This window comes from Antechinus flavipes, chromosome 4, assembly GCF_016432865.1.
Source record: "Antechinus flavipes isolate AdamAnt ecotype Samford, QLD, Australia chromosome 4, AdamAnt_v2, whole genome shotgun sequence".
In the NCBI taxonomy this organism is placed as follows: Eukaryota; Metazoa; Chordata; class Mammalia; order Dasyuromorphia; family Dasyuridae; genus Antechinus; species Antechinus flavipes.
In genome coordinates this window covers 102,051,413-102,079,302 of record NC_067401.1, presented here as the reverse complement: position 1 = coordinate 102,079,302, position 27,890 = coordinate 102,051,413, and the positions used below count along the sequence as shown (strand labels likewise).

General features: G+C 34.0%; 1 protein-coding gene across 1 annotated transcript in view; it reads left to right on the top strand.

Moving 5' to 3' along the window:
* The window catches only part of ABCB10 (ATP binding cassette subfamily B member 10), a 37,462-nt gene extending 11,802 nt beyond the window's left edge, over positions 1–25,660 (top strand). The window contains exons 2-13 of the mRNA XM_051993622.1: positions 997–1,197; positions 3,694–3,896; positions 7,024–7,158; positions 8,542–8,688; positions 10,258–10,393; positions 13,409–13,504; positions 13,628–13,837; positions 16,574–16,653; positions 19,138–19,318; positions 21,974–22,017; positions 22,705–22,739; positions 23,438–25,660. Of these exons, the coding sequence (XP_051849582.1) occupies positions 997–1,197; positions 3,694–3,896; positions 7,024–7,158; positions 8,542–8,688; positions 10,258–10,393; positions 13,409–13,504; positions 13,628–13,837; positions 16,574–16,653; positions 19,138–19,318; positions 21,974–22,017; positions 22,705–22,739; positions 23,438–23,669 (1,700 nt within the window). The 3' untranslated portion in view covers positions 23,670–25,660. The remainder of the gene's footprint in view (positions 1–996; positions 1,198–3,693; positions 3,897–7,023; positions 7,159–8,541; positions 8,689–10,257; positions 10,394–13,408; positions 13,505–13,627; positions 13,838–16,573; positions 16,654–19,137; positions 19,319–21,973; positions 22,018–22,704; positions 22,740–23,437) is intronic.
* Positions 25,661–27,890: the final 2,230 nt, after the last annotated feature.

Here is a 27,890-nt window from a genome sequence, read left to right as displayed (position 1 = left end):
AATCAGAGCGACTTTTCCCCATTAGTCATCATTATTATCCAAAGTAAAGTGGACTCCCTAAATAAAGTCATAATTGCAAACTTTTCTTAGTTTCTTCTAATCAGCAATCAATAAACATTTATAAAATGTCTATTATATATGTCAGGCACTATGCTAGGTGTTGGGACTACAAGTACAAAGAATGAAGCAATCTCTACATTCAGTTTGTATAATAGATTGCAAGTCTTGGGCAGATAAGGGGTTTATAAGCAGTGAGATTAGAAAGATATATTGGGACCAGGTTGTGAGGAGTTTAAAAAGATAAACAGAGAAATTTTTATTTTAGAGGAAAGTGAAGTTGAATAGGGGGATTCAGGTGGCCTGATCTACACTTAAGGAAAATTACTTTGGCGGTGGTTTGAAGGATGAGCTGAGGTAAGAAGATCATTTAGGAAGCCTGCATTAGTTTGGGGGAGAGATACTGAAGAACTGAAATAAAGGGGTTGATTGTGTGAATGGAGACAAGATATGAAAAGAAATGTTGCAGAAATGGCAAGATTTGGCAACTTAATGATTGTGTGGATGAAGATGGCAGCAGTTTTAGTTGAGTGATGAGGGCTAAAACCACATTGCAAAGGAGTTGAGAAGTAGATGAAAGCAGAGAATATAGATCACCATTCCACAATTAATGAGTATTCCTCTAGTCTCCAGTTCTTAGCTACTATGAAAAGAGCAGCTATAAAATACTTTTGTTTTATTCCCACTTTTTACCATTTTCTAATGAGAATGTTCACATCAGGAAACTCATCTAGGAAATGAGCCAGTAATTGTGGAGGAGGGGGAAGACAGATAAGAGGTACTGTACAGCCTTGCTCACCTGAATAATATAGTCTGAGTCTCTGCTGGGTAAAAACAGTCCATAAAGTTGATATTCACTTCTAAAACTGGGCAGAGAAGCCAATCTTCTTAACTAATTTGCTGCTGACACTGATGGGTTTCTGTTTTTTCTCTTTTTAGCTGCAGTGGGATTCCTTACAGTGTCCAGCGTCGTTACCATGTCGGCTCCCTTTTTCCTGGGAAAGATTATCGATGTCATTTATACAAACCCTACTGGGGACTATGTAAACAACCTAACTCACCTCTGCATCCTTCTGAGTGGAGTATTTTTGTGTGGTGCTGCTGCTAACTCGGTTCGTGTCTACCTCATGCAGACTTCAGGTAACACAAACTAGCCCCAAAGCCATGTTTCTCTTGAATATCATTGGCTTTGTTTTGGCCTTCACACTTTACTTGGACTTTGGCAAGGCTGGCTTAGTAGAAGAGACTGGGCTCTCAATTAGACCCAGAGCAAAAGTCTTGAGTTTGAGTCCAGCTTTTCTACTTATTACCTGTGTGACCTTAGCCAGAGCACTTAATCTGAGCATCAGTTTTCCTTCTCCCTGTAAAATGAAGGGAATTATAGTTGTACTATCTGCCTCATCAGGCTGTTGTGAAGATTTAATTCAGTTCAACAATTACTTTATATGCTTACTTTATGAGGTATTCTGCCAGTTATCTGGGATACAAAGACAAAAGAGTAACATTTTCTGCCCCCAAAGAAGAAAGGAATGATAATAACTAGGGAAGATAAGAAAAGGCCTACATTTTCAAGTGAGATCATATAAATAACTAACTGCAAAGCCAATAAAAATGTTAGCTATTATTATTGTTATTACTTTTGCTTTCTAATCAGTATTTCTTAGAACCTAGAATATGAAGCACATTAGGGATAAATACTGGTCTTTGGTTATTTAGTTGTATTGACTAATGTTTATTTTTATTTCTTATATGACCATTATTTCCTTGTATACCTAGTCTTTCTAATCCTGCCCCACCCCAAATACTTAGCCTTGTTTTTTAAGTCTTTTTTAAAAATCTCTAAATATAAGAGACACAAAATAATATAAACATTTCCACGTATAGAGTGGAACAGAAAAAAGATGGCCCTACATAAAATTATGAGTCTTTATTATATGCACCTTGCTTTTCTTTTTAAAAAATATATAACAAATTCAACTTGGAACTTTCAAAGCTGTCCTGCTTATGTGTTTCCTATTATTCATCTTTCAGTGCTTTAATGATGCTCTTTTCTTCTTCCCTCCCTTCTTTCCCACCCTAATTCCTTTTCTCCCTCCTTTCTTGCTTCTCTTCTTCCTTCCTCCTTTTTTTAGTCGGGGAAAAAAAAGGGGGAAATAACTGAAAAGATCCAGTTTGGGCTTGAAGGGAGAAGGCCCTGCTGATATGAAACTTTTCAAAAGAAATATAGTGTTCTGAATGAGTGCCAGTTCTATTGTACTTAGCCCCTGTCAGATCACCTCTGGCTTTTGGGTCAGTTTTAGGTGCCCTACTTTAGAAGAGACACTGACAAGCTGGAATTCATCATGACCCTTACCCCCTCCAAACTCCCACCCTAAGCCACATACCCTCTCCCTTCCACATACATATCCCACCATCACCAAATTAGAATGTTGAGAAAAATCAAAACTATTTACATGTAATGTCCAGTTTAAAAAAAAACAAAACAACAAACAAATCTTGATGATATTTAGCCTCAAGAAGAATGCTGAAAGCAGGATCGCTCTCTTTAAATATTTGAAGGTTGTCAAACAAAAGAAGAATTATATTTATTTTGTCTGGATCTGGAAGGCAGGACAATAGTAATAGTAAGCATTTAGATAGCATTTTAAGATTTACCAATAATGTTTGTTATTTTATTTAGTCATCTTAATAGTCCTAGGAGGGAGGGGATGATGTTATTCAAGATGAAAAAAATGTAGACTAATGGAGGTTCAGTACTTGTCTGTGGTTATACACATCTAGAAGTGTCTAAGATAGGAATTGAACTCAGATTTTCTCAATTCAAAGTTCATAATCTCTATCAATGAATAGATTTCAGCTCATTCTAAGGAAGAGTATCTGCTTCTTAGAGTTTCTTAGAGCTGTTCTCAAAATGAAATAGAGAAAGTGATACATTTTCTTTTGCTGGAGGTATTTAAGCGTAGATTGGACAACTTTGTTTAAGATACCGAAATAAGGATTTAATGAATTGTTCTAATGATCCCAAAGATTCTTTCCATCTATAAAATTATATGTGTAATTCTGCCCCACAAATCAGAATAAAAACTTCATTAGTTCATTTTGTATTTAAGCAATACAGTCCTCTTTTAGCTTCCATAGACTGTATTGTGGTTAAAAGAAAAACAATATTCATTTCCAATGACTTAGCAAGTTTTTTTTAAATTGTTTTGGTTTTTTGCTCTAGATCTGTAATTTTCCTGAGATAGAGAACTCTGAGTGAAACAGTTACTACTATGAGTGCATATCTATCACTCTTCTCCAATTTATAAGTTCAGAGAATTGTTTAGGAATCTAAGAGATTATAATTTGCTCCTGGTCAGCCAGCCAGTAATAAATGTGGACTGTGGCCCAGGACTTTTGAGCCTACTTTGGACACTCTGTCTTCTATGTCATACTGCTTCAAGAATGATTAGCACATTGGGATATTTTTCTTTTACCATATGAACAAGTAAAACTTGTTCTTCCAGATTTTGTCATGGCAAGTTGAATACTACAATGAATTTAGGCTCATTGTTAGTTGGTTATTGGACATTTTAGTAAGAGAATGATAGTTGTATCTGATATGTTTCTGTTCCCCTCCCCCCCTTTTTTTAATAGGCCAGCGCATTGTGAATAGATTGAGAGGGAATTTATTCTCCTCTGTTCTAAAGCAAGAGGTTGCCTTTTTTGACAAGACCCGGACAGGAGAGCTGATCAACCGCCTGTCCTCAGATACAGCACTTCTGGGGCGCTCCTTAACTGAAAATCTCTCCGATGGGCTAAGGGCTGGAGCTCAGGCCTCAGTTGGTATTGGAATGATGGTATGTTTTTGAAATCACATATAGTACATTCAGGGCCAGGGCTTCTGTTGGGTCAGAGATTTCACTGAAGTCTTTCTGATGAATCCTGGAAGTGTACGTTTAGCCCATAGTTCTAGCTTGAGACTCTTTACACAGGAAACTGCAGGTAGAACCAAGTTCTCATGATAGGCTGCCAATACTTATTTTCTTCAGTTGCTAGGTCTTTCTTTCTCAAGGAGTTCTAACTCCTGAATTCTTCTGAAAACGCAGCTCTTTCTTCTTCAAAAGATTAAGAGGTCAGACATATGCCCTGCACATTAGATTTTCTAGGACTCTGCATCCAGGGTTTAAGGGTAATAAGATAAGGAACACTTCACATAGAGGCAAATGTTAGCTTAATCTCACTGAGAGACAAAAGCCCTGGAGCATTTCATTGCTATTTTGCAACATGGTGACAATTTCACTTTTCTTTCTTTTTTCCTATAGGAAAAAAAAATTGGTAGTATATTGTCTGTCTATAACTCTCCAATTCCAGTACAATTCCATATAAATGATTATTTAAATGCTAAACTCCTGGGAATATTCACAAAGATCACACAAGACAGTCAAAGAATTTAGGATTCAGCTGGAGAGATAGGACATGGACAAATAATTACAATGTAATACAAATTAGACTATCCTAATGAAAAGGGAGTTTCAATGAAAGTCAAAGATTAGAGCATTTATATAGTGGACTTTTCCTGAGCTAATCTAATTACTTTTGAATTGAGAAGCTTATCTGAAAATTTAGAAACTGAGTTGCAAACTTTTTAAACATTTCATAATTTGCATATTTTATACTCTTTTTACAGTATATAACACTTCACTTTCTCTTTTCCATTTTTTCCCTTCATCTTACAGGAAAGTTTTCATTCTACATTTTATATTTATGATGATTATAATCTTTTATTAGTAAATTATTTTTCTTTTTTTTTTCTTTTCTTTTCTTTTTTTTTTTTTTTTTTTTTGGCTGTAGGTAGCCTTCAAGGGCAAAACCAAATTTCTTGGCAGCTTAAAGAAGGAAGGACTGTTTAATGTTAGTCTATTCCATTCCATAAACATTTGGCATCTACCAAACTCTCAAAGTTTTGAAGTGATTTCTTTATTGCATTTAATTATTTCTTTCTATAAAGAGGGCATTCTACTAGGTTCTTTCTTTAATGAAAATGGGGTTTTGTTTCATAAACCTGCTAGGAATGAGCTAGAAAAAGAAAATTACAAGCCAAGATCATTAATAAGTACCAATTCAAAACACTGATAAAGTTTTGACAAATATGTACTAAAAATAAAATATTGATAAAATATTGACAAATCAATATATTTGATACTATATCAAAAAAGTATTATGACCAAGTAGGATTTATACCTATAATCCAAGGATAGTTTAATATTTAGAAGAGGAAAAAATGTAATAAATTGTACCTATAAGAAAAACAACTCAAATGACTAGATATAAGAGACTTGATAAAATAAAAACATTTTTAAAATAGGAATAAAAGAATTTTTTTCTTAATGATATAAAAGTGCCTCACTGGATACAATAACTATTGTATAAAATTGAAAAAAAAAATCTGGGTTATCAAATTCCCCACTGGCTATGTGACCCAGGGCAATCACATAACCTCTCTGCGTGCCCAGTAAACTGTGCAAGAATCTTAAGTTTCAGCATAGGTGCTGATGTGCATTGCTATTTGGAATTCCCTTAAGAGAAGTTCCCCATGTCAGTAAAATCACATCTAGCCTCCCCTTCCTCATTTTCCTTCCTTTGCCTTTTCTCCCTCAAAAAATCCCCAAAATATCTTCTTTGATCTGGCCCAATGTTCTAGCCTGCTAAGATCATTTTAGATGTTGACTCTAAATAAGTATGGTAGCTTTTCCTTCCAGTTTTGCTTCAAATTTGATAAGTGTACCCTCTATGCCTTTATTCAAGCCATTCATGATCAATTAAATCAATAAGCATTTATTAAACATCTGCTATGTGCCAGGTACTCTGTTAGTCATTGAGGTAAAAAATAAAAAAGTGGGACAGTTACTTCCTGCAAGAGACTTACATTCTATGAACATTAAACAATATGGGGCCAAGGAAAGATCCTGGGGTCAAGTCTTCCAAGACACTACTCAAAGCTGAAACTAAACTATTAATAATTAATTTCCTCTTGGATCTACATGGTCAATTATTTTGAAATTCATCCAATTGCTATCATCTAGCTTCTTGACTCTATCTTACTTTCCACAAATATCAATTAAGCAATATTATCAAATTAGATAAAACTGTAACAAAATTCACAGGAAAACAGCAACTCAGTGGTACCGTAAGGCACACAATGCTGAGTCTGGAGTCAGAAGCATTGAGTTGCATCTAGTCTCAGATACCTTCTAGCTATGTGACCCTGAGCAATTACTTAATCTGTTTGCCTTAGTTTCTTCATCTGCAAAAAGAGATAATAATAGTACCCATCTCCTAGGGTTTTTGTGAGGAACAGATGAAATGATATTTGCAAAGTGCTTAGCCTGATGCCCGGCACATAGTAAAAACTATATAAATGTTAGTTATTATTATTATTATTACTAAATGGATTTTCTAGATAGGAAAATTGAATAAAAAGCATTTTAAATATCTTAGAAATGAAATTCCCATTGTGAATATGGTTTTAATTATGTGATATTGTGTATTCGCTTGAGGCTACTTTCTAGAATTTTTGGAGAAAAAGAAAATAACCAAAAAAAAAGCGGAAATGTACATTTTATTTTTTCTTTCTCCTGCCAAAAATGTATTTTATTTTTATTTTACTTAAAGTTTTACTGAAGCCTTTTTTAAAAACTTCAGTTATTTAGTAATAGACTCCTATTTCCTTTCCACAGGGTCTTCCTTTGTAATAAAGAAAAAAACAATAAACAAAATCAACATAAACTGTATCTTAGAATCACTAATTAACAATGCTTTTTATTCCTCCATTTTTACAATAAAAAGAAGATGCAAGAGATGTTTTTTTTTTTCCAAAAAAGTTTTTTTTTTTTTTTTAATAAAGAAAAATTGATCTGGTATTTCTTAACACAGTGGCTACTTTCTTCAAAACTGTAAATTGTTCCTCTTTTTCTATCTCTGCAGTTTTTTGTTTCTCCCAATCTGGCTACATTTGTTTTGGGTGTGGTACCTCCTTTATCTATCATAGCTATAATTTATGGACGATACCTACGAAAATTAACCAAAATGACTCAAGATTCCCTTGCACAAGCCACACAGGTAAGTTTTTATTCCATCCCTTTTATTTCTTATGAATAAGGCTTTAGAAAATAAGGACTGTGTATGACTTTAGTAGCTACAGGGTAAAGGTGTTGTGGTCACTTGACAAGAGGACAAGAGGTGATGCTTGCATTCTTCTAGTATTTTATCTTCCTTTCTAATAGAGCCCCATTCATCTCATTGCTTGCTATTCACTGCTAAAAATAGATTCAACTTGATAAAAAAAAAAGTCATATGGATCTCTCTCACTTCCCTATATTATCTCCATTCCTTTTTCTTTTTCTTTTTTTTTTTTTTTTTTTTTTTTGAGAGGGGATCAGAGGGAAGGAGTTACTTGCCAGACATTATATTTTATTATTTAAGTTGCTTATTTTGAACTTAGTTTTAATAACAAAAATAATTTAAACTTCCTCCAAAGATAGGAAGCAGTTCTTTTCTGGTGGAAAAAGCATGACTAGATTTGGGGTCCTAGGCTTAGATTGTGGATCTCAGGTCTATATATGTGACAATGAGCAATTAATTTAATTTCCTCATCTTTATTAAAAAATGAGGGAATTGCACTGTATGACCTCAGAATTCCTATCCAGCTCTAAATCTGGTCTTTCATATAAAATTAGTTACTAAAAACTTGTCTGTTTTTTCTTCTCTTATATTCCCAACTATTGTCTTTGTCCGTGTATTGCTTCTTCCTCCTACTTCTTCCCTTGAATCTGCTTAAGTTTACAAGGTCCTACGTCTACAGGACTTTGAGGTCTTCTAGACAAATTCCTCATTTTACCAGTGGATATGTTTTCCTTTTATGTAGCCATAGCCAATGAGTATATGAATTTGTGTGTGTGGAGGGGAGAATTGTCTGCTTTTTAAATTTCCTATTAGTTCATAATAAATCTTTCTGTATTTTGAACTATATCTAATATTTGTCATTATTAAATACTTTGTAAAATATTCCATTATGTGTTTGTGCCACAGATTTTTCAATCAGTATATACCAGGCTGTTGAACATTTAAATTGTTATCAGTTTTTCATAGTTATAAATAATGCTATTATAGATAGTTTTTTCCTCCTTTGTGATAATGTTCTTAGGGTAAATTCTAACTATGGGATTCTTAATTTCTTCTAGCATAACATTTAATTATATTTTGGAAACAATTTTTTGAAAATTTCTCTTTTAATGTTTAATAGATTTGCATTGATAATTTTTGTTTCTTTTTCACTTGGATGTGAGGATATCCCTAATGCTTTCTCTCCCACTCTCCCACTTTTAATTCAAAAAACAATTAGGACTCAAAATTGTCTTTAAAGATTAGCAAAACCATGCTATAATTTTAATCCTAGAAACAATTGGAACATAACCCTAGCAAAATATTTGTTGTTTCTCCCAGCTAGCTGAAGAACGGATTGGAAACATAAGAACTGTTCGAGCTTTTGGAAAAGAACTGAATGAAATAGAGAAATACTCCAGCAAAGTGGATCATGTGATGCAATTAGCAAAGAAAGAGGCATTTGCTCGGGCAGGCTTCTTTGGAGCAGTAAGTAAATCACTTTTTGGAGAATGTAAAGAGATGGTATCACATTAGAATTATTGTAGAAATATGCAACTTTTTGGCACAAGATCATTTCATACCTTGGCAGGATTGAAGATGCTTATATTTAAACTCTTTAACTGAGAAGAAAAAAAAGCAAATGGAAACTAGGAAGTATATATAAGAGAGATATGACAGGTAAGAATTACTTATTAAATCAACCAGACTAGTGTTATCCAATGTTAATACTAAGCACATATATATATATCTGAGAGCAAGAGAGCAAAGTGAGTAGACATCTGATTTTGCAGCCAGTAAGGTCATCATTCAAGCCCTATCCTTACCCTATCCTTACTCACAATTAGGCAGGTAACTAACCTCTCAGTGATTTAGATAGCAGCTAAAGAGTCTAAGGCTAAGAAGAAGGTACCAATCTGTGCTGGAAGAAGAAATTCTTTACCAGAAGCTCCCGATAAATTGAAAGCACAAGTCTAGTTCCCATCCAATTACACACACACACACACACACACACAGAGAAATATATAGTAGCTAGATGACATAATGGATTTAGTACTGGACCTTGGGTCAGGAAAACCTGAGTTCAAATACAGATGCTTACTATCTATGTGACCCTGGGTAAGTCACTTAACCCTATTTGCCTAAATTTCACCATCTGTAAAATGAGCTGGAAAAGGAAATGGCAAACCAGTTCTATATCTTTGCCAAGAAAACTTCAAACCAAGAAGAATCAGACACAGTTATGCAACACACATACATATCTATCTATCTATCTATCTATCTATCTATCTATCTATATACATATCTATCTATCTATCTATATATATGTACACACACATACACATGCACACACACACACACACACACACACACCCCAATCTCGCATATGTATGGATGTGAGGATGTATCTCTTCCCCATCCCATCCCATCCCTATATATGTATGGTATGTATGTATGTATATTTCCATCATTCATATAGATATTTTCCTCATGACATAAATGTACTGCATATATGTGTATATGTGTATATGTATTTCTTTACCCCATTTATTTGTGTATAAACACATATAAATGCATATATACAAACATTCTTACATATAAACATACATACAATTTGAAGCAACATGTTTCCTCTAAAAAGTTATCCCTTGTATCAAAAAAATAAAAATAATGAATAAAAAGCATTTCAGTGAAACCAACCAATCTGTCAGTCATATCTGACAAAATATTTAATATTTGCTAGTCTACCTCTGTAAAGAAGGGAAAGGACTACATTTTCTCTATTCTATTCCAAGGCCAAACTCAGTATTGGAGTATGGTTTTTGTTTTTTGTTCTTTCCACCAAATTAAGTCTTATCTTCATATTTTGATGATGATAAGATTACTTCCTGAAGTAATAGTTACTTGTAGGAAGCATTTGAGAAAAGTTTTTTTTTTTGTTTGTTTTTGTTTTTGTTTGGGTTTTTTTTGGTTCATAGTTGTTTACTAATCAGAATTCTTCAGGGTGTCATGATTCATTTGTTTTGACTTGGTTTTCATATATTTTTTCTCTGGCAGACAGGATTTTCTGGGAATCTGATTGTACTTTCTGTCCTCTACAAAGGTGGATTGCTGATGGGCAGTGCCCACATGACAGTGGGTGAACTCTCTTCCTTCCTAATGTATGCTTTCTGGGTTGGAATAAGCATTAGTGGTAAGTAATATCAAAAAGATAAGAAAAAAATTCAACACTCAAATACTAGATTTGGAAGGGAAAAATTAATTAATAATACATGAAATAAAAACCAGTGATTCTGTCACCATCACTTTCTTCCATCTAACTTTTACTTTGCTCTTTCTTATCAGAATTGTTTTTGCAGCTATCTGAAAAAAATTTACCTATCAGTGCTGCCTAACTGAAAGTAGACAGGACTAGTCCTAGGCTAAATTATAAAATCAAGGAAGTTTCCATTCCTGACCTTTCTCCCTCAACCTCACTAGAGATGCCTCTGTGTACTTCTGAATGCTCATGCTTTCCTGTCTCATTGACACCTTCTTCCCTACTAGCAAAACTTGGGAAGATCTACCAAGAAATCATAAACAATTGTTGAATGATTGACTTATTATGTTTTTACTGTAATTAAGTTACAGTAAAGTGTAACCTTAACTTAATCCTTGATTTGTCTTCTTTCTTTTGTATCAAGATTCCAAAATGTATATATTTTTTGGTTTCCTGACACTATTTTAATTAAATTTAGTCATTTTAAAAAATTTGACATTCTAGACCCTCAATCCACTCCATCCTCTATTTCTTATTCTGTTTATATATTTTCTGAAAAAGAACCATTTGAGTGGAAAACAGTTCCCTTATCACTCTTAGAGTTAATATTGTGAGTATACATATGTAAATGTGATGATATGGGGATGAGTGTAGATAGACAGAGGGTTGATAGAGTTATCAAACATTGTCTTGGATATTGACTGCTGATTTTAGCCTAGCAAATTCATTGGTGGTTCATAGGCCAAAAAGTTAGAACATATTGCCCTATATGGTCTTGATTTGTCTTCATTTCAGCTCATGGCTAGCTAGCATTATAAATGTGTATCCTTGTCATAAATGAATACATGAAAAAGCCATTATTAAATGTTTATTGTGTGTTGTGCTAGGTGTTAGAGACATAAACAAAAAAAAAATAGACACTCCTTTCTCTCAAGGACCTTAAATTATAATGGGGGAGAAAAGGTATCTATAGATGTGGTAAGAATGTTTGGGGAGGTCACAGAAAGGAATTGATCTACAGCACTCTTATTTGACCTGATTTTATCATAAGAAGTATTTGGTAAGAGGGTGTGTTTGATAGGAGAGCACAATAACACAGAAGACCTGATGATTCAATTCACTAGCTATGGAACTTCAGTTTCTTCAAGTAAGGAAATTAAAAATGTGAATCTAATTATCTTTAGAGGTTCCTTTCACTACTTAAACAAGTGTGTCTCCTTTTATGCAATCAATAATCCTTGAAAAATATAAGCATTTAATTTTGGCAAATTTTATTTTAAATGTTTTAAGGAAGCTTGACATTTAATTAAGAGAATCCTGTGGTAAGCCTATAAAACAAAAACCCTTTAAATAATTATTTGCTATTGGAGCTTAAATTTTAAAACATTATTGCTTTAAAAAATATTTATTATATAAATTATAAATTTATAAACTTTTTAAAAAATTATAAAAATATATTAGATACAATAATGATAGCATTACATTAAGGTTTCCAAAATATTTTGCAAATATTATTTCTTTTTTATATTCACTATACCCTGAAAGATATATTATTCCTATTTTATATATGAGAAAAGGAGGACTGAGATTAACTAACTTGTCCAAAGTCAAACAACTACTAAATGGCTGAGGCTGAATTTAAACTCAATACTCTTATCAACTCCAAGTACTCTGCCACTTAGTTATATGTATATAAAAATGCATATGGAAAGAACACTTAAATGTCATGTGGCAGAGCCAAGACTTGCACTCAGATCTCCAAACTCCTAATCTAGTAACATTATTGCTTAAAGCTAAATCCACATGCTGGAAAGATAAGCCGAACCATACCTCCTGCTAACAGTAGGTTAGTAATATTCTATGAAGGACAATATGTTTATGTATCAATTGCTTTCACAGAGTGACCTACTTAAAGCTTAATAGATTGTGTCTATTATGTGTTGCTTAACCATCCTAATAGAATATTCTTTTATTGAAGGAGATTGTAAAATGTTTGTTTTCTTAGTTAACACTGACCTCTAGTGTTTTTTTTTTTAATTAATATTGAACACTAATTATATCATGTTTGGAAGATAATTCCTGAAGATGTTGCTTTGAGATTTATTCTTTTAAAATGGCTTTTTTTCAGAACAGAAATGAGTGCAAGGGATAATGTTGTAAAAAATTACCCTGGCATGGGTTCTGTCAATAAAAAGTTATTATTAAAAAATAAAATAAAATAAAATGGCTTTTTTTTTTTTTTTGAGCAGGATAAAACAGACTTGTAAATTCCATCAGTATAATGGTTCTCAACATTTTTAATGTTAAACTCTTTTAAAAAAAATTTATTGAGGTCTCCCCAAAGAGCTTTTGTTAAAGCAATCTGTACTTACTGTATTTGAAATTAAATTATGAAAAAGGTTTTGCAGCTCCCCTGAAAAATTTCAGAGACCCCCTAGTTGACCCAGAGTTACCCCTAATTTGAACTCTGAGCTTTTTTACTCTGAGACTTTTTACCTTCATGACATGGTCCCCCCCTTTTTTCCCTCCCATTTTCAGTTCTTACTCTATGGAAGTGAGATTGTAATGATTTCTTGATTTTCTTTTTAAGCAGATTGGGAAATGTTACATATTTTTTCACTATGAGAAAAGCAAAAAAAAAAAAAAATTCTGTTTCCTCAATTGTAAAATGAGCTCTTCTCATAATAAGAAGTACAGGATTAATATACATATTATAGACACATATACACAAATACAGTTAGATTTTGGGGCAGCTTATCTTTTTTGTCTTGATGACAACTATAAAAAGAGCTTCTCTGAAAAGCAAATGGGATTATAGGATGAGAATCATAAATCATTATGGGCATGAAATTTTGGGTTGAAAGTTGCAGATGTTCCTGGAAGTTTCTGGGACATCATTATTTCTTAATGTTATATTTCTAAGTTTGTATTTTTTATTTTTCTCCCCAGGCCTGAGTTCTTTCTATTCAGAGCTAATGAAAGGCCTAGGTGCTGCAGGACGCCTCTGGGAGCTCCTTGAGAGAAAGCCAGTACTCCCTTTTAATGGTGGGTTTACATTGGATTCTATTGGTGTCTAAAATGGAGTTGGTTCAAGAATTTGGCAAATGGGATTTTTGTCTCTAGCTGGATTTTCTTTTTAAATGATTTGTATCTTGCTTTCTATTTCAGAGGGTATTTTATTAGATGAAAAAAACTTCCAGGGTGCTCTAGAGTTCAAAGGAGTCAGTTTTGCTTATCCAGCTCGCCCAGAGATGAAGATTTTCCAAGATTTTAGTCTTTCAATTCCATCTGGATCTATTACAGCACTGGTTGGCCCAAGTGGCTCAGGGAAGTCTACAGTGGTATCACTTTTATTAAGGCTGTATGATCCTCTCTCTGGTGAGTAATACATGTAGAGACTTTAGAAGATCCATAGGATCATATATAGTAAGAGCTGTAAGGAATCTTAGATGCCATTGATTCCAGTCTCCTTGATATACAAAGGGGGGAAAATGAAGCAGAGAGAACTTAAATGACCTTTCTAGTTATTACAGAGATGGTGTCACAGGAGGCATTTGAACCCATCTTTCTTACTCTTCAGTTGAGGACTCTGTCCTCTCTAAATCTGAATCAAGCTCCAGATGGCACATGCCCAAACAATCTGGTGGCAGTCTTGTGCAAGAATTCCCCAGGAGGCATAATATAGCTCTCTGTAGTTTGCATCCTCACATTGTGAATGGTTTAGAACTAGAAGGAAGCATAGTGCTCACCCAATCCACTTCCCTTATTTTTATATAGACTGGATAACAGAGGCCCTAGCAGCTTCCATGACGTAAATGAACAGTGTCATACAGGTAATGAGTATTGGAGCTGAGAATTAGTGTCCCCACTGTACTGTGCTGTTTTGTTTTTGCAAATCTGGCCTCATCATTGTCCCTTGGGGAGGTCTGAGCTTTTGTTCACTTAAACTTCCTGCCTGGGAAGAGGTCATAAGTATATGTTTCTGTCAATGTAATGAGTACCCTCTTCAGGCTCTCTCCTTCATCACCTCACCTGTAAACAGAAATACATTTTAGCCATTATGGGAAAATGTTTCTCAATCTGTTCAGAGAAAAAAATTTTGCTTCTTTGTCCCCAGACAACTCTAAGACTAGGAAAAGCTGTAGAGTAATGTCAAATATGCAATTCTAAAGGGTATTTCACAGTTCTTTATACCTGTGAAAACATAGGTCCAGATCAAAAAAATATGTTTGGGACAGCTAGGTAGCACCAGTCCTAAACTCAGGAGGACCTGAGTTCAAATCTTGCCTCAGACACTTAACACTTCCTAGCTGTGTGACCTGGGCAAGTCACTTAACCCCAATTGCCTCAGCAAAAAAAGTAAAAAAAAAAAAAAAAAAGATGTTCACACCCTTCTTTAGTGAAAAATCTATCATAACTTAGGGACAAGGAAGTTATTTTTAAGGTATACTCTAAATCTTAACAAGGCACAGCAAGCATGCTGCCCAACGTCAAAGTAAGATTATTGGAAAAGGGAGCAGCTAGATAGTGCAGTGGATAGAGCACCAGTCCTGAAGTCAGGAGGACCTGACTTCAAATCTGGTCTCAGCCACTTAACACTTTCTGGCTGTGTGACCCTGGGTAAGCATTTACTCCCAATTGCTTCAACCAAAAAAAAAAAAAAAAAAAAAAAGAAGAAGAAAAAGATTATTGAGAGAAAGAGCAAAAAATATAATAGGCAATTTTACTTTAAGGTTGAGAGTACTTAGCTCACTTTCCTCCTACTAAAAATGCTACTTACTTTTGCACATGAATCACAATATGATTTTAAAGTCCTTGTCACCAATCTAAAAGTCTGGGAATTGTTTTCATGAGCTGCACTTGTTATCCTTTGAAATTAGAGATGGAAAAATGTATTTGAGTCTTGTTCTCAGACACATTGCTAAAATTCTGTGTAGATGACTCTTTGTGCTTCCATTTGAGGTTTTCTTATAAAGATACTAGATGGATTTGCCATTTTCTTCTCCAGCTCATTTTACAGATGAAAAACTGAGAAAAACAGACTTAAGTGATTTGCTTAGGGTCACACAACTAGGAATTGTCCATTGCTTTTATTTTAGACTAAGAAAACAATCAAACTGGAGCTTTCTGACTTAAGCTTAACTGATTCAACCCTATTGGTAAACTGTGAAATTCAGTTTTCTCTATTTATTTCTTCCCTACAAATGAGGAAAGGTGTCCAATGGCTCCTGCAGGAGAGGAGCTAAATTTGTACCAACACTATGCAGAGTTGGCCTAATCTGTTTGTACATTTTGTGGCTATTTAAATAAATAATGTCTTAGTTGACTTCTGGTGTGTCCAAATCCACTGACCAACAAGTTGTGCTGCTATGGGCTTCACTGGACACCACATGAGACTTTTTCTTTTATAGAGCCATCACAGATTTTTGACTTCAAGGATTCTTTGTCAAAGAGAAACAAATAGTTTGAGACTGTTAGTGGAATAGTGATATAATGATATCAAGCGGGCTAGGATCTGCATCCTGGCTTTGTCTCTAGCTACCTGTGTAACCTTGGAAATTCATTTAACTTTCCTGGGCTCATTTTCCTTATCTGAAATTGAGGGGGTTGGACTCAATGGTCCCTTTAAATAATAAAGCTGTGATCATATGATGTTTCTATAGTGTAATATGAATACAAATTTGGGCTCATTATTGTGAACAGGTGGTACAGTGTCTTTGTACAGCCCTTGGGTTGTTGTTTTTTTCTGTGTGTCACAAGAAAGAAGTAAACTGAGGAATATAGAAAAGTTGCCAGTTAATTAAAAATTTAAATCCAGAGTTTACATCATCCCAAGTGAGGACAAGAGAGAATATGACTTTGGCCTTTATTTCCTGAGATGTATATTGATAACTTTTCTTATCATCATTAACAAATATTGACTGGAGGACACTACCCTAGGCACTTATGGTCTGGAGCAAATTCTGCTTGCTAAAATTTTTGGTTCTCCTTGAGTTTGAGATTTCCTCCACAGAATTCTTCTTATATGTATTTTGGATTGATTGGTAGGATCAAGAAATTCTTCAGTTATTTCTGATGCATTTTTTTCCTTGTCTCTCCCTGATTTTGTAAAAGGAATTATTACTGTCGATGGTTGGGACATCCGTCAGTTAAATCCGGTCTGGCTGAGATCTAAGATTGGAACAGTGAGTCAGGTATGAGAGCAATGACAGTGTGTTACAATTTTCCTGTGGATTCTTTCATTTATGTTCTTTTGCTATCATTTGTTTTTATCTAGCTTGCCACCTTCATGTAAGGAAAGAATAGAAGTTTTGCTTTTTATTTGCTTTCTCTGTCACCAGATCAAATTCAAGATAAAATGCTTCAAAGATTTGTAAGAAAATGGATCTCCTAGATCCTAGATAGAAGAAAATGGAACAGCTAGGTGGCGCAGTGGATAGAGCACTAGTCCTGAAGTCAGGAGGACCTGAAGTTCAAATCTCGGACACTTAACACTGCCTAGCTGTGTGACCCTGGGCAAGTCACTTAACTCTGATTGCCTCAGGGAAAAAAAAAGGATCTTATTAGAGATAGGGATTATCATTGTCAGGTCTGTATATTTCAAGTTATGGCCAGCTTTCTCATCATTTCCTTCTGCTTTGGATCAAAACTATGCAACTTTGGAAATACATTGTCAGTGAACTAAAATTGTTATAATGGCTCAAGATCTGCTAGCTCCCTATTGCTGGAAAGGCTGTTGGTAAAGTTATATGAGAAAAGAGCAAATAATATCAATAGAAAGAATGACCAGATCTATGATGTCATTTATTATTTAGGGAGTTCCCAGATAAGGAAAGTTCCTCTGCCAATGTCCAACAGTGCCTTCTTTCTAACTTATGATCTAGTGACTAGAGCACTTGGCCAGACAGTCTTTATGAGTCAGAGGCAGAATCTGAATCATGGACTTTCTGTCTCTAGGGCCTTCTCTAAATCCACTACAGCAGAGATGTCAAACTTAAGGCCTGCAGATTGCCAGTGTGATCTGAACTAGACTAAAATGTAACTTGGAAATACTTCACAAAAAGAATAAAAAAAAAAAAAAAAAGATGTAATTTCTAAATGTATTTTATTTTGTTGACTATTTCCCAATTACATTTTAAAACATTTAAACACTCATTTTTTAAAATTTCAAGTTCCAAATTCTTTTCCTTCCTTCCACCCTTACTCTACCACTTGAGAAAACAAGCTATATGATATTGATTATACATGTGAAGTCATGTAAGATGTATTTCCATATTAACCAGATAACATTACATTTTAAAACTAAGTCAATATGAGACTCATAGGGATTCTTTTGTATGGATTAGTGGCCCTGCTTCTAATTGAATTTGACACCATGCTTCCTCTCAATAATAATAATAGCTAACATCTACATAGTATTGTAAAGTTGGCAAAATGCTTCACATAACTTATCTTATTTGAACCTTACCACAGTCTTGTGGAGGTGCTATTGTTATCCTGATTTTACTGGTGAGGGAAACAGGCTAGAAATTAAATGATTTGCCTAGGAATCACATCATTAATAAGTGTCTGAAACTGGATTCAAATGCACATTTTTTCTGATTTCAAGTGCAGCACTCTACTGTAGTTTAAATTGGGATTTCTCAAATAAAATGAGCTAGGTGAATTTATGGAGAACTATATATATTTCAAACAAAAGTTTAAATACTTAAGCTCACTTAGTTTCAAATAACAATCTGCCAAGGTTTGAAATACATGTAGTATTTTTAATGAATTAAATTTGGTTAGCAATTTCCATGCCTTGGTTATGTACAATAAGATGACAGCATTTGCATAATACTTGACGTTCATATAGCACATTTATCTATTTATAGATTCTCGTTAGATCCTCTCAATAATTTTCTGAGATAAATTGAAACACAGCATTTCAATTTCTGGTTTCTTTTTATTGTTGAATTCTTTCAGTTGTATCCAGTTCTTTGTGACTCCATTTGGGGGTTTCTTGGCAAAGATACTGGAATGGTTTGCCATTTTCTTCTCTAGCTCATTTGGCAGAGGAAGAAACTGAGGCAAACAGAGTTAAGTTCCTTGCCCAGGATCAAGAGTAAGTGTCTAAGGCTGGATTTGATCTCAGGAAGATAGGAGTCCAGGCCTGGAGCTCTGTGCACTATGGTGCTACTTAGCTGTCTTCATGCCTGATTTACACAGGAAGAAACTGAATCTCTTTGGGACAAAATAACTTGCCATATTGCCTGAAGCCCACTACTTGGAATTGGGAATACTTATGCCCCACTGCCACAGTTAGAAGGAGGAAATTATGGCACAGTGAAGGGCTCAGTGATGTAGGAAGGTCGCACAAAAGCCATATGTGTGAGTGTAGAAAAGGGATACAGCAATCTCAGTTTCTCAGTTGCTTCTCTGTTGATATTCTTGGCTCTGATAAGTGTGGAACCTAGAAATGAGTGAGAGTGTTGACACACATATGGTTGCCATCATCAGTAGGTATTTGACACTAGTTTAAGGTTATTTTTCCATTGCCTCTCCTACTCATTGTCACATATCCTGAGAAACTTAATATTGCCTACCATGCACTTGATAGTGTAAGCTTCATTATATTTAGCAGAGACATTTGGAGCTTGCTGCTGTATCTGCAGTAAATGATATGTTTGAATCTGCAGGAGCCAATTCTCTTCTCTTGCTCAATTGCTGAAAACATTGCTTATGGGGCAGACAACCCTTCCCTGGTGACTCCTGAAGAGATCCAGAAAGTTGCTGACATAGCTAATGCTGCTACTTTCATCAACAGTTTTCCCCAAGGCTTCGATACTGTGGTTGGGGAAAAAGGTGTTCTGCTTTCAGGTATGACTTTGTTTAGTTTTGAAGCAAAAAATTGTTATTAAATTATTGTGCTTTTTTGTGAGATTTTCTATTGACAAATAGGTTTGAATCACTATACTTCTGTTTATAGTATGCTCAAAACTTCCTAGAGAATGTGTTGTAGACATAAAAATAGGCAAACAAAAATAACCCAAAAGGATCCATAAATAGTTACTATGATTCAAGATAAAGGTATTTTGTAATGTCACAGCCTGTGAGGACAAAAATTTGAGAAAAGCCTAAAACGCAGTTCTGTGCTCAAAGTGATAGACACAGTGAATCAAAAGCAAAATTGGCATCCAGCATTCTCCCTTCTCAGAACTTTGTGTTACTTCACTGAGTTTGGTGGCTTGATAGATTCCGAAAGCCCATCATATTCTGTGCCAGATCGCTTCTGGAATACTGCCATCTCCTAGATCAGCTATAAAACCCTCTGGCTTTCAGAACCCTTCCTAACCTGATTGCACCCTGCCTTTTCAGTTGTCTTATACCTCACTCCCCTCTAAGTATTCTGCAATCCATTGATACCTATCTCCTTGCTGTTTCTCTCACAGGAAATGCCATCTCTTGCCTACGGGCATTTTTAACTGGCAGTCACCCAGGACTAAAATTGTCTTCCTTCTCATCTGCCTCCTGGCTTCTCTAACTTCCTTCAAATTCCTGCTAAAATTGCACCTTATGCAGAATGCCTTTCTTAATGCCCCTTAATCTTGGTGCTGTCCCTGAGATTATCTCTGATTTGTCCTGTTTATATCTTGTTTGCACCTAGTTATTTGCATGTTGTCTCCTCTATTAGACTGTGAGGTCCCTAAGAGCAGGGATTGTTTTTTGCTTTTCCCCAACACTTAGCATAGTACCTGATCCATGTTAAACTGCCTGACTACTATGTTCTGTTCCAGATGCCACACTTTAAGCATAGATAACATGTGGTGTGGAAATGTTCATATATAAAATAGCTGAAGCAATTAGAAATGCTTATCCTTATAGAAAGGAAGACCGGGGTTGAGGAAATTTGCAAAAGAGCTGTTGTGCGGAAGAAGAACTGGATTTATTTTGTTTTGCTTTATACAGTAGATTGTGTAAATTTTTAAAAAAGCAATTATTCAGTGCTTTCTCAGCATTTATTCAGTACTATGCTAAGAGCTAAAGATGCAAATAGAAAGACAAGAAGATCCAGCTTCAAAGAAGTTCATATTTTAATCAGGAGAAACAATATACAAAGGAATATTCACCGTAGGGTAGGTGAAAAGGCCCTGAGTTTTTGTAGTAAAGGAATTAGCAAGGTCCAAGAGTCTTCTGAGTATGCTGACAGTCAGTTATCTGTGCCAGGGGTGTACAGTGTGTGTGTGTGTGTGTGTGTGTGTGTGTGTGTGTGTGTGTGTATATATATATATATATATATATATATATATATATACAATTTTTTTTTTTTTTAAGTAGGACAGATATTAAGGTCCAATGTTCCTCCCATGTTATCAGAAGGCTTGTAGTTGTCTACTACTTGACAATATATCATTTTTGGGGGAAAAAAACTCAATATATAATGGTTCAGAAAGTTTGTAATATCATCAATTAATGTTAAGGTACCCATAATAAGGTTGGGGATCTTCATTATTAATTACTAATAATAATAATATTAAATACTTTATATGTGAATAATAGTAGTATTAGTATAAGGTAGTACAGTGGATGGAATGCTAGGCCAGGTGTCAAAAAGTACCCAAGTTCAATTTAGCTTCAGAAACTTATTAATTGTGGATCCACGGAGATCACTTAACAGTGTTTACCTCAGTTCCTCATCTGTGAAATGTGCTGAAGAAAGAAATGGCAAACTACTTCAAAATCCTTGTCAAGAAAACCTCAAATGAGGTCCTGAAGAGCACATATAAATATTGCTTAACCATTTTAAAAGCTCTTTCATATTTATTATATTATTAATTCTACTAGTGCTTTGTCTTCTGCCAACTCTTGAGTTTGAGAGCCTATGATCTTTCTGGTGAATGAGGAAAGGATAGGATGACAATGGTGATGATGATAGCAGTCCTACTTTCTGTCTGTTTCCACCATCTCCCTCTCTCCTCCCCATTCCCCCAACATGCTTTCTTGCTTTAAGCCATTTTAGGAGAAAGAAATAAATTAGTAGGATTTAGAGCTGAAAGAGGTCTTAAAGATGATATAGTCCAGCTTATTTTGCTTATTTTTTAAATAGAAACTTATACCCAAATAATTTGATTTCCTAAAGTCACATAAGTTAGCAATAGACTGAATTTTAATTCGGGTTCCATAATTCTAAACCTAAAACTCTTTCCACTACAAAACTTATGAAATGAAATGTTTTGTGGTTTTTTGTTTGGTTTCCTACCTCCTGTGAACCTTCTGACCTTTTTAGAGAGAGTAGGACAGGATGAGAAGGGAAAGTATGATAGGTAGGTAGGTATTCAGAAAACACATAGATGCACGCACACACTCATATGCATGTGCAAATTATCCTTTTCTCCTTCCGTTCAGAAAAAGTCACGTCCCCGTGCTTTAATACTATTCAGTTGCCACTTGGTCAAAATCACTGTTAATTTATTATGAGCAAGAAAAATTTTTAGGTTTAAAGGTTAATTTTATAAAAACAATTTTCATCATCAGGTGGACAGAAACAACGTATTGCAATTGCTCGTGCTCTGCTGAAGGTAAGCCTGAAACCATTTTGCTGTTCTGTGAAATTAGGGGGAGCTATAAATTCAGAGGTTTTATAGTTTAGAATATGGGTGTGAAGATAAAAGGTAAACATATAGAATATTTTGAAAGTTCTTGTCAGAGCATCATTAATAGTGGTGATGGTAGTGGTAGTGGTAATAGTAGTAATAGTGAGGTGGTGGTAGTAGCTGTAGTGGTAATAGGGATTAGCATTTATAAAATAATAATAGCTAACTTTTATACAGCATTTCACTGTGTGCCACAGTGCCTTACAATTATTATCTAATTTGATCCTTACAACCAATTTGGGAGGTAAGTATTATTATTCCTATTTTATAGATAAGGAAACTGAGATAAACAGAAATATGTGTGATTTTATTTTTTTTATTTTTTATGTTATCTTTAATCAGATCATGTAGCCATTTAAAATTTATTGTTCAGAATAGTATATTAGTCTAAATTTAATTTCTGCTATATAGCTTTCTGGTTTGCCCAGGTTTTATTGTCAAATAGGTAGTTCTTTCTAGGTAATTTATATTTTTAAGTCTATGAAACATTGAGTTCTTATCAATTCTTATCAGAAAGGAAAGTGAGAGTTTTTAATAGAATTATGTGATACCATATTATATGTATTGTTTGGCATTGTACCTATCTCCTAATTAAATATTTTCTTTCTTCAGGATCCCAAAATTCTTTTACTGGATGAAGCAACAAGGTGAGGACAATTGAAAAAAATACACATTTTTTGTTAGAATATATTCCAGCTTCAGCAAATGTTTTCAATTTTGTAACACAAGGTGAAAATATACAAAGATGCCATTTTCCCATCTTATTTTATTTAATCTTTATTGAAAATTGTGCAGTAGTTAGAAAACAATACTCAGAAGAGATGTAATTTGTTGTTCTATTTCTCATCAAATCATTGCTAATAATTCACTTAAAATATCTTTTTTTTTTTTCCCTGCAATGCATTTTTATTTCTAAAAAGTTTTAAAATTTACGGAACACTTTCCTCCTAACTTTTTGAGCTAGATAATATAAATATTAGGTATTTTTAGGTATTGAGAATAGGAACAGTTTGCCCAAAATCACTTAGCTAAGTTTCAATCCTATGGTTTTAATCCAGGTCTCCTGGGTTTATATTGCATGTTCTTTCTCCATGACTCTGTTCTACAAAATGCTTTTTTTACTGGTCCTTTTATGAAGGTAAGAAAGATGTCAAGATTATATTTATTATTTTAACATACATCATTCAAGAACCACAAAGCGATTTTGAGTATCATAAAAATCCAGCATTAATGAAAGAGTAATACTTCACAATAAATACACAAATATACACAAAAACTATGCATAGGCACTTAAATTTTACAAATAACATTTTATTTTGTGTCTTTTTTTTTTTTCCTCTGAAAGTGCACTGGATGCTGAAAATGAGTATCTTGTACAAGAAGCTCTAGACCGATTAATGGAAGGAAGGACAGTGTTGATTATTGCCCATCGCCTCTCTACCATTAAAAATGCTAACATAGTTGCTGTTCTTGATCAAGGGAAAATCACTGAATGTGGAAAACATGAAGAACTTCTTTCAAATCCAAATGGTCTATATAGAAAATTAATGAAAAAGCAAAGTTTTATGTCAGCATAATGAAAATGTACAATATACAGTAAATCTGTACCAGAGACTTTTTTTTTAAAGTAGCAAATAAAAAATACAACAAACTTGGAGGATATGTATAAAATCTATTATTTAAACTTCAAGTTGTTTGAAATATATATATTTTTGCAAAGTGGACAAAATACCGTTTTGAAACTTAACTGTGTTCAAAAACTTTTTATTCAGAGTTTTAATAACTTGTAACATTCTAAATGTCTAATCCACTGAAATTATTTTAAGGTTTTATGTAATTTCTTTGTCTTGGTATATACTAGAACGTAGTGTGACTCATCATTGTTTTTTGCCTCTTGTTTTATATATTGGAAATATTGTCAAAACACAATTTTTAAAAAGGAAATTAAAGGCCAGTTTAATTTTTGTGTCATTCCCTAAGCAATGTTCTGCTTGCTTCATGGCCCAATTGCTTTCTTGGGAAAACTACATAAAGTAAGAATACAGCCCTTTTAAAAACATATACTTTATTGATTCTATTTCTTTCCTTTTTATATAAATGTTCATTCTCATTGCTTGCTCCTGGCCTCCAGTAGACCCCTTCTCTTATAAGAATGCACATTTAAGCAAAACAAATCAATTCATTGGCCATGACTGATAAAATGTACCTCATTATTATTCTTTTTACTTAGAATTTCCTCCATCTTTTTTTTTTTTAATTAAGATGTCAATGTCAGCCTTTGCAGAAGGCAGACATCACTGTGATTCCTTTGAAGTTGTGGAAAGTCTTTACATCAGCCAGGATTCTGATATCTTTCAGTATTGTTTCCCTTTTTCATTACTGTGGTCATTATATTAACTGTATGTGCTAAGCCTTACCACTTAATTTTAAGAACTGCATATAAAATTAAAAATTTTAAATAGGTAAAAGGTAAGTTGATATTGAGCTACATTATTCTCCAATTTGAAGGGTTTGTGAATTTATTTGGAAGTACATGGGACAGAATTGCAGAAGTGATATTTGTTGTTTCCAACTTTGCACTTGTACATCTTGGAGAACTTCAAAATAGGGAATACTCTTTCTATATACTTAATATGTATGAAAGCTTTGGGAAACAAGAAAAGAACTGCCACCTAGCTGTCAATTCTCCACTTGATATCATGCAATGAATTTTACTTACATATAAGTTGAGGGCTTGGTGAAATAACCTTAAAACTAGGTAGTTTCTCAGGCAAACCAAAATTTTCAACTTTGTATATAGTAGTTAAATTTCCTTTAATTTAAAGGCTGAGACATTAAGATTTCCAGTTTTGAAATATTTGGAGATCTTTTATTATAAATGTCTTTTATAAGACAATTTTTGTCTTACAATTAAATTACAATTAATTAGTCATTACAATTAAAAACTAATCACTGTTGAATGTAAAGCTGAAATGGCCTATTTTTCTTTATGGCAGTAATCTTATATCTCAAATAATTAAAAGCAAGGCTAAAAACCATGAGACTTATTATTTTCCATATCAGTACCATAAATTTTCATGTTGCCTCAAAAGTTATGCTTTTTATACTCATTTTAAGTTGGTGATAAATAGGAAGTTGTTTTTTTAAATGAAAAATTTCCTTCATGGTAGTTCTTCATTAATTGGTTGTATTAGAAGACTGCATCTGTGTGTGAGAGAGTGAGTTTGTGGGTAAACAAAAGAAAAAAAAGCTTCAAGTACTACATTTTATTTCCACATAATGGAGTTTATTAATAAATTGCCATATATTCTGAATCAACAAACAATGCATCTGTGACAATCACTTTAATAAGATTTGCCTGTATTCGTTATTTTTTATGTGTCACTACTGTTGTCCTGCATAAGAAAAAAAAATTAAACACAACCAAAAAGCTAAATCCACGAGAAATCTCTTTATGCCATAGAGTTATTTCCAAATGTGATCATTATATTTTGTTTTCTAACATTGCCCTATTCAGTTTTTTTTTTCCTGTAAACTTTTGTATCATGGATTAAAATTTGTAAGTATTGATTAGTGTTGTTTCTTCTCTAAGTGTATATTGGGGCACCAACTACACATTCAAGTATGCAAATTCAAGCATAAAAACAAAATTTTGCAATACAAATTTGAAAAAAATAGAAATTTCCTTCTATTTTATATTAAAAAGCACTTCGGATACTTCATCATTTAGATTATTTTTCTTTTAAAATATATTGTATTTTGTTTTTTACAAATCATGTATAGTATCTTTCAGCCATCTGAAGTTTATATGTAGAGTAGTTGATTGCCATGGCAGTACATCCATTTACAAATTCTGAAAACTTTTGAAGTTAATAGTATTGGCTCTAAAAACAACTAAGCAGAGTCACATAGATTATGCAATTGCTGCTAATTCTGGAAAATAAAATACCAGAGAACTCCCAGAAGTAATGTCCCAACTGTTAGCTCTGAGAAATAAAATAACCAAAGAGTGAGAGCAGCTATGTAATCACTGTTAACTCTAAAAATAAAAAAGAATCAAGTTATCAAAACTATAGTTAACTCTGAAAAATAAATTAAAAATAAAGAGTTAGCAATGGTCACAAGCAAAAAGCTTTATTCTGTTGGAGGAGGGAGATTAAAACACATGTGCTAGAGCCTCCTCTAGCAGAAGACTTGTTTTAGTGGGACCAACCTTGATACTTGTAGCAGAGGCTAGACGGTGAACTGTAGCCATGACCAAGAGGGTTAACAACAATGAGATAAATTTGATTTTAGCAGAGCTTTGTGACTAGAACATGCTTCCTGCAGGTTTTTGTGCTCAGGTGCCATCTAGGGCTGGTGGGGAAACAATTCTGGGATTTTGTTATAACAAGAGTTCTTTCAGAGGGTGAGGGCAAAGAATTATTATTCTAAGCTCAGAGCACAGCTTGTTTGCTGGGCCTTAGCTTTGGAAAACAGGGTGTCTTCTAATAGTAAAAAGAAAGAAGTGGTATTGACAGGGGGATCCTGAAAATATTCAAACATTAACTGTTATGTCAGACACTTCACTAAGCAGTTGGGATATAAGTACAAAAAGGAGTGCTTCTGTCCTAAAGAAGCTTACAATCTAATGGAGAAGTCTACACACAAAAGAAAGCTGAAAAGATGTGGGAGGAACTGTGAAGATACTGACAGCAGGAGAGGGAAAAAATGGTGGAGAAGCCAAAGAGGTTCAAAATGAATGCAGCCAGATGGAAAATGAGATGTCTTTAAATGGAAATGTGTAGATAACTTGGTTTGATTTACTTTTAATGGGACAATTCATTTGGATGTTGAAGGATTTGTAGTTTAGCAACTCAAAATGGATTGAGAAAGTAGTACAAGAATTCCAATCTAAATCATCCTTGACAATTGTTTAAATGATCCACATAATCTAAATTCTTTTAAATTTTCTATGAGATAGGTTCCCCACTAGTCAATATGTACAATAAACTAGGTAATCTAATAATGTTATCAAGCCTTCACCCACAGAGTTAGAGACTCAGCTCTAGGCTCTAAATGTTACTCCCCTGTCTACTCTCATCCTGGCTTGGGCAGCCACTTGTAATACATTGATCTTCCCAAAGTAAATTCCAATGATTTTTTGTTACCTCCTGGCTCAAATACAAAAGCCTTTGTCCTTTAAAGTCCTCCATAATCTGGTCCCTTCCTATTTTTCCAATCTTCCACTTTTAACTCCTCCACACACTCCTCAATCCAGTGCCACTGGTCTGAGCTATTTCTCATACAAGACTCTCCCTCCATCTTCAGATCTTCATTTTTGGTAGTTGTCCTTTTTGCTCGTCAATTTTCAGCTAAAATCACATCTTCTGTAAGCTTTTATTGGTATTAAGGTTAGTACTTTCCCTTGGGATTATCTCTAATTCATCCTGTATGTATCTACTTAATTATTTGTGGTCTTCCCTCCTCCCCCTTAAATGTGAGCTCTTTGAGGACTTTTTATGCTTTTCTTTCTTTTGTATCTCCAGAACTTACCTGGTACATAGTCCATGTTTACAAAAATGCCAGTTGACTATCAAACCAAAGTTTGGAGCAGAGCAGAGTTAGGGGGTGTATGAGAAACAGCTAGTAAAATTTTCTGTTTCCTCAAGATAATATTTTCTATGCTTTTCTTTCAGTGAAACTCAGAAAAAGCTGGATATATTCTTTCATCTACTTCACCTCTCAAATCTCATTCCTTTATGATATGGCTTCTGACTTGTTCTAAGATCAACAATGCTTTCATTAGAAGATCATAT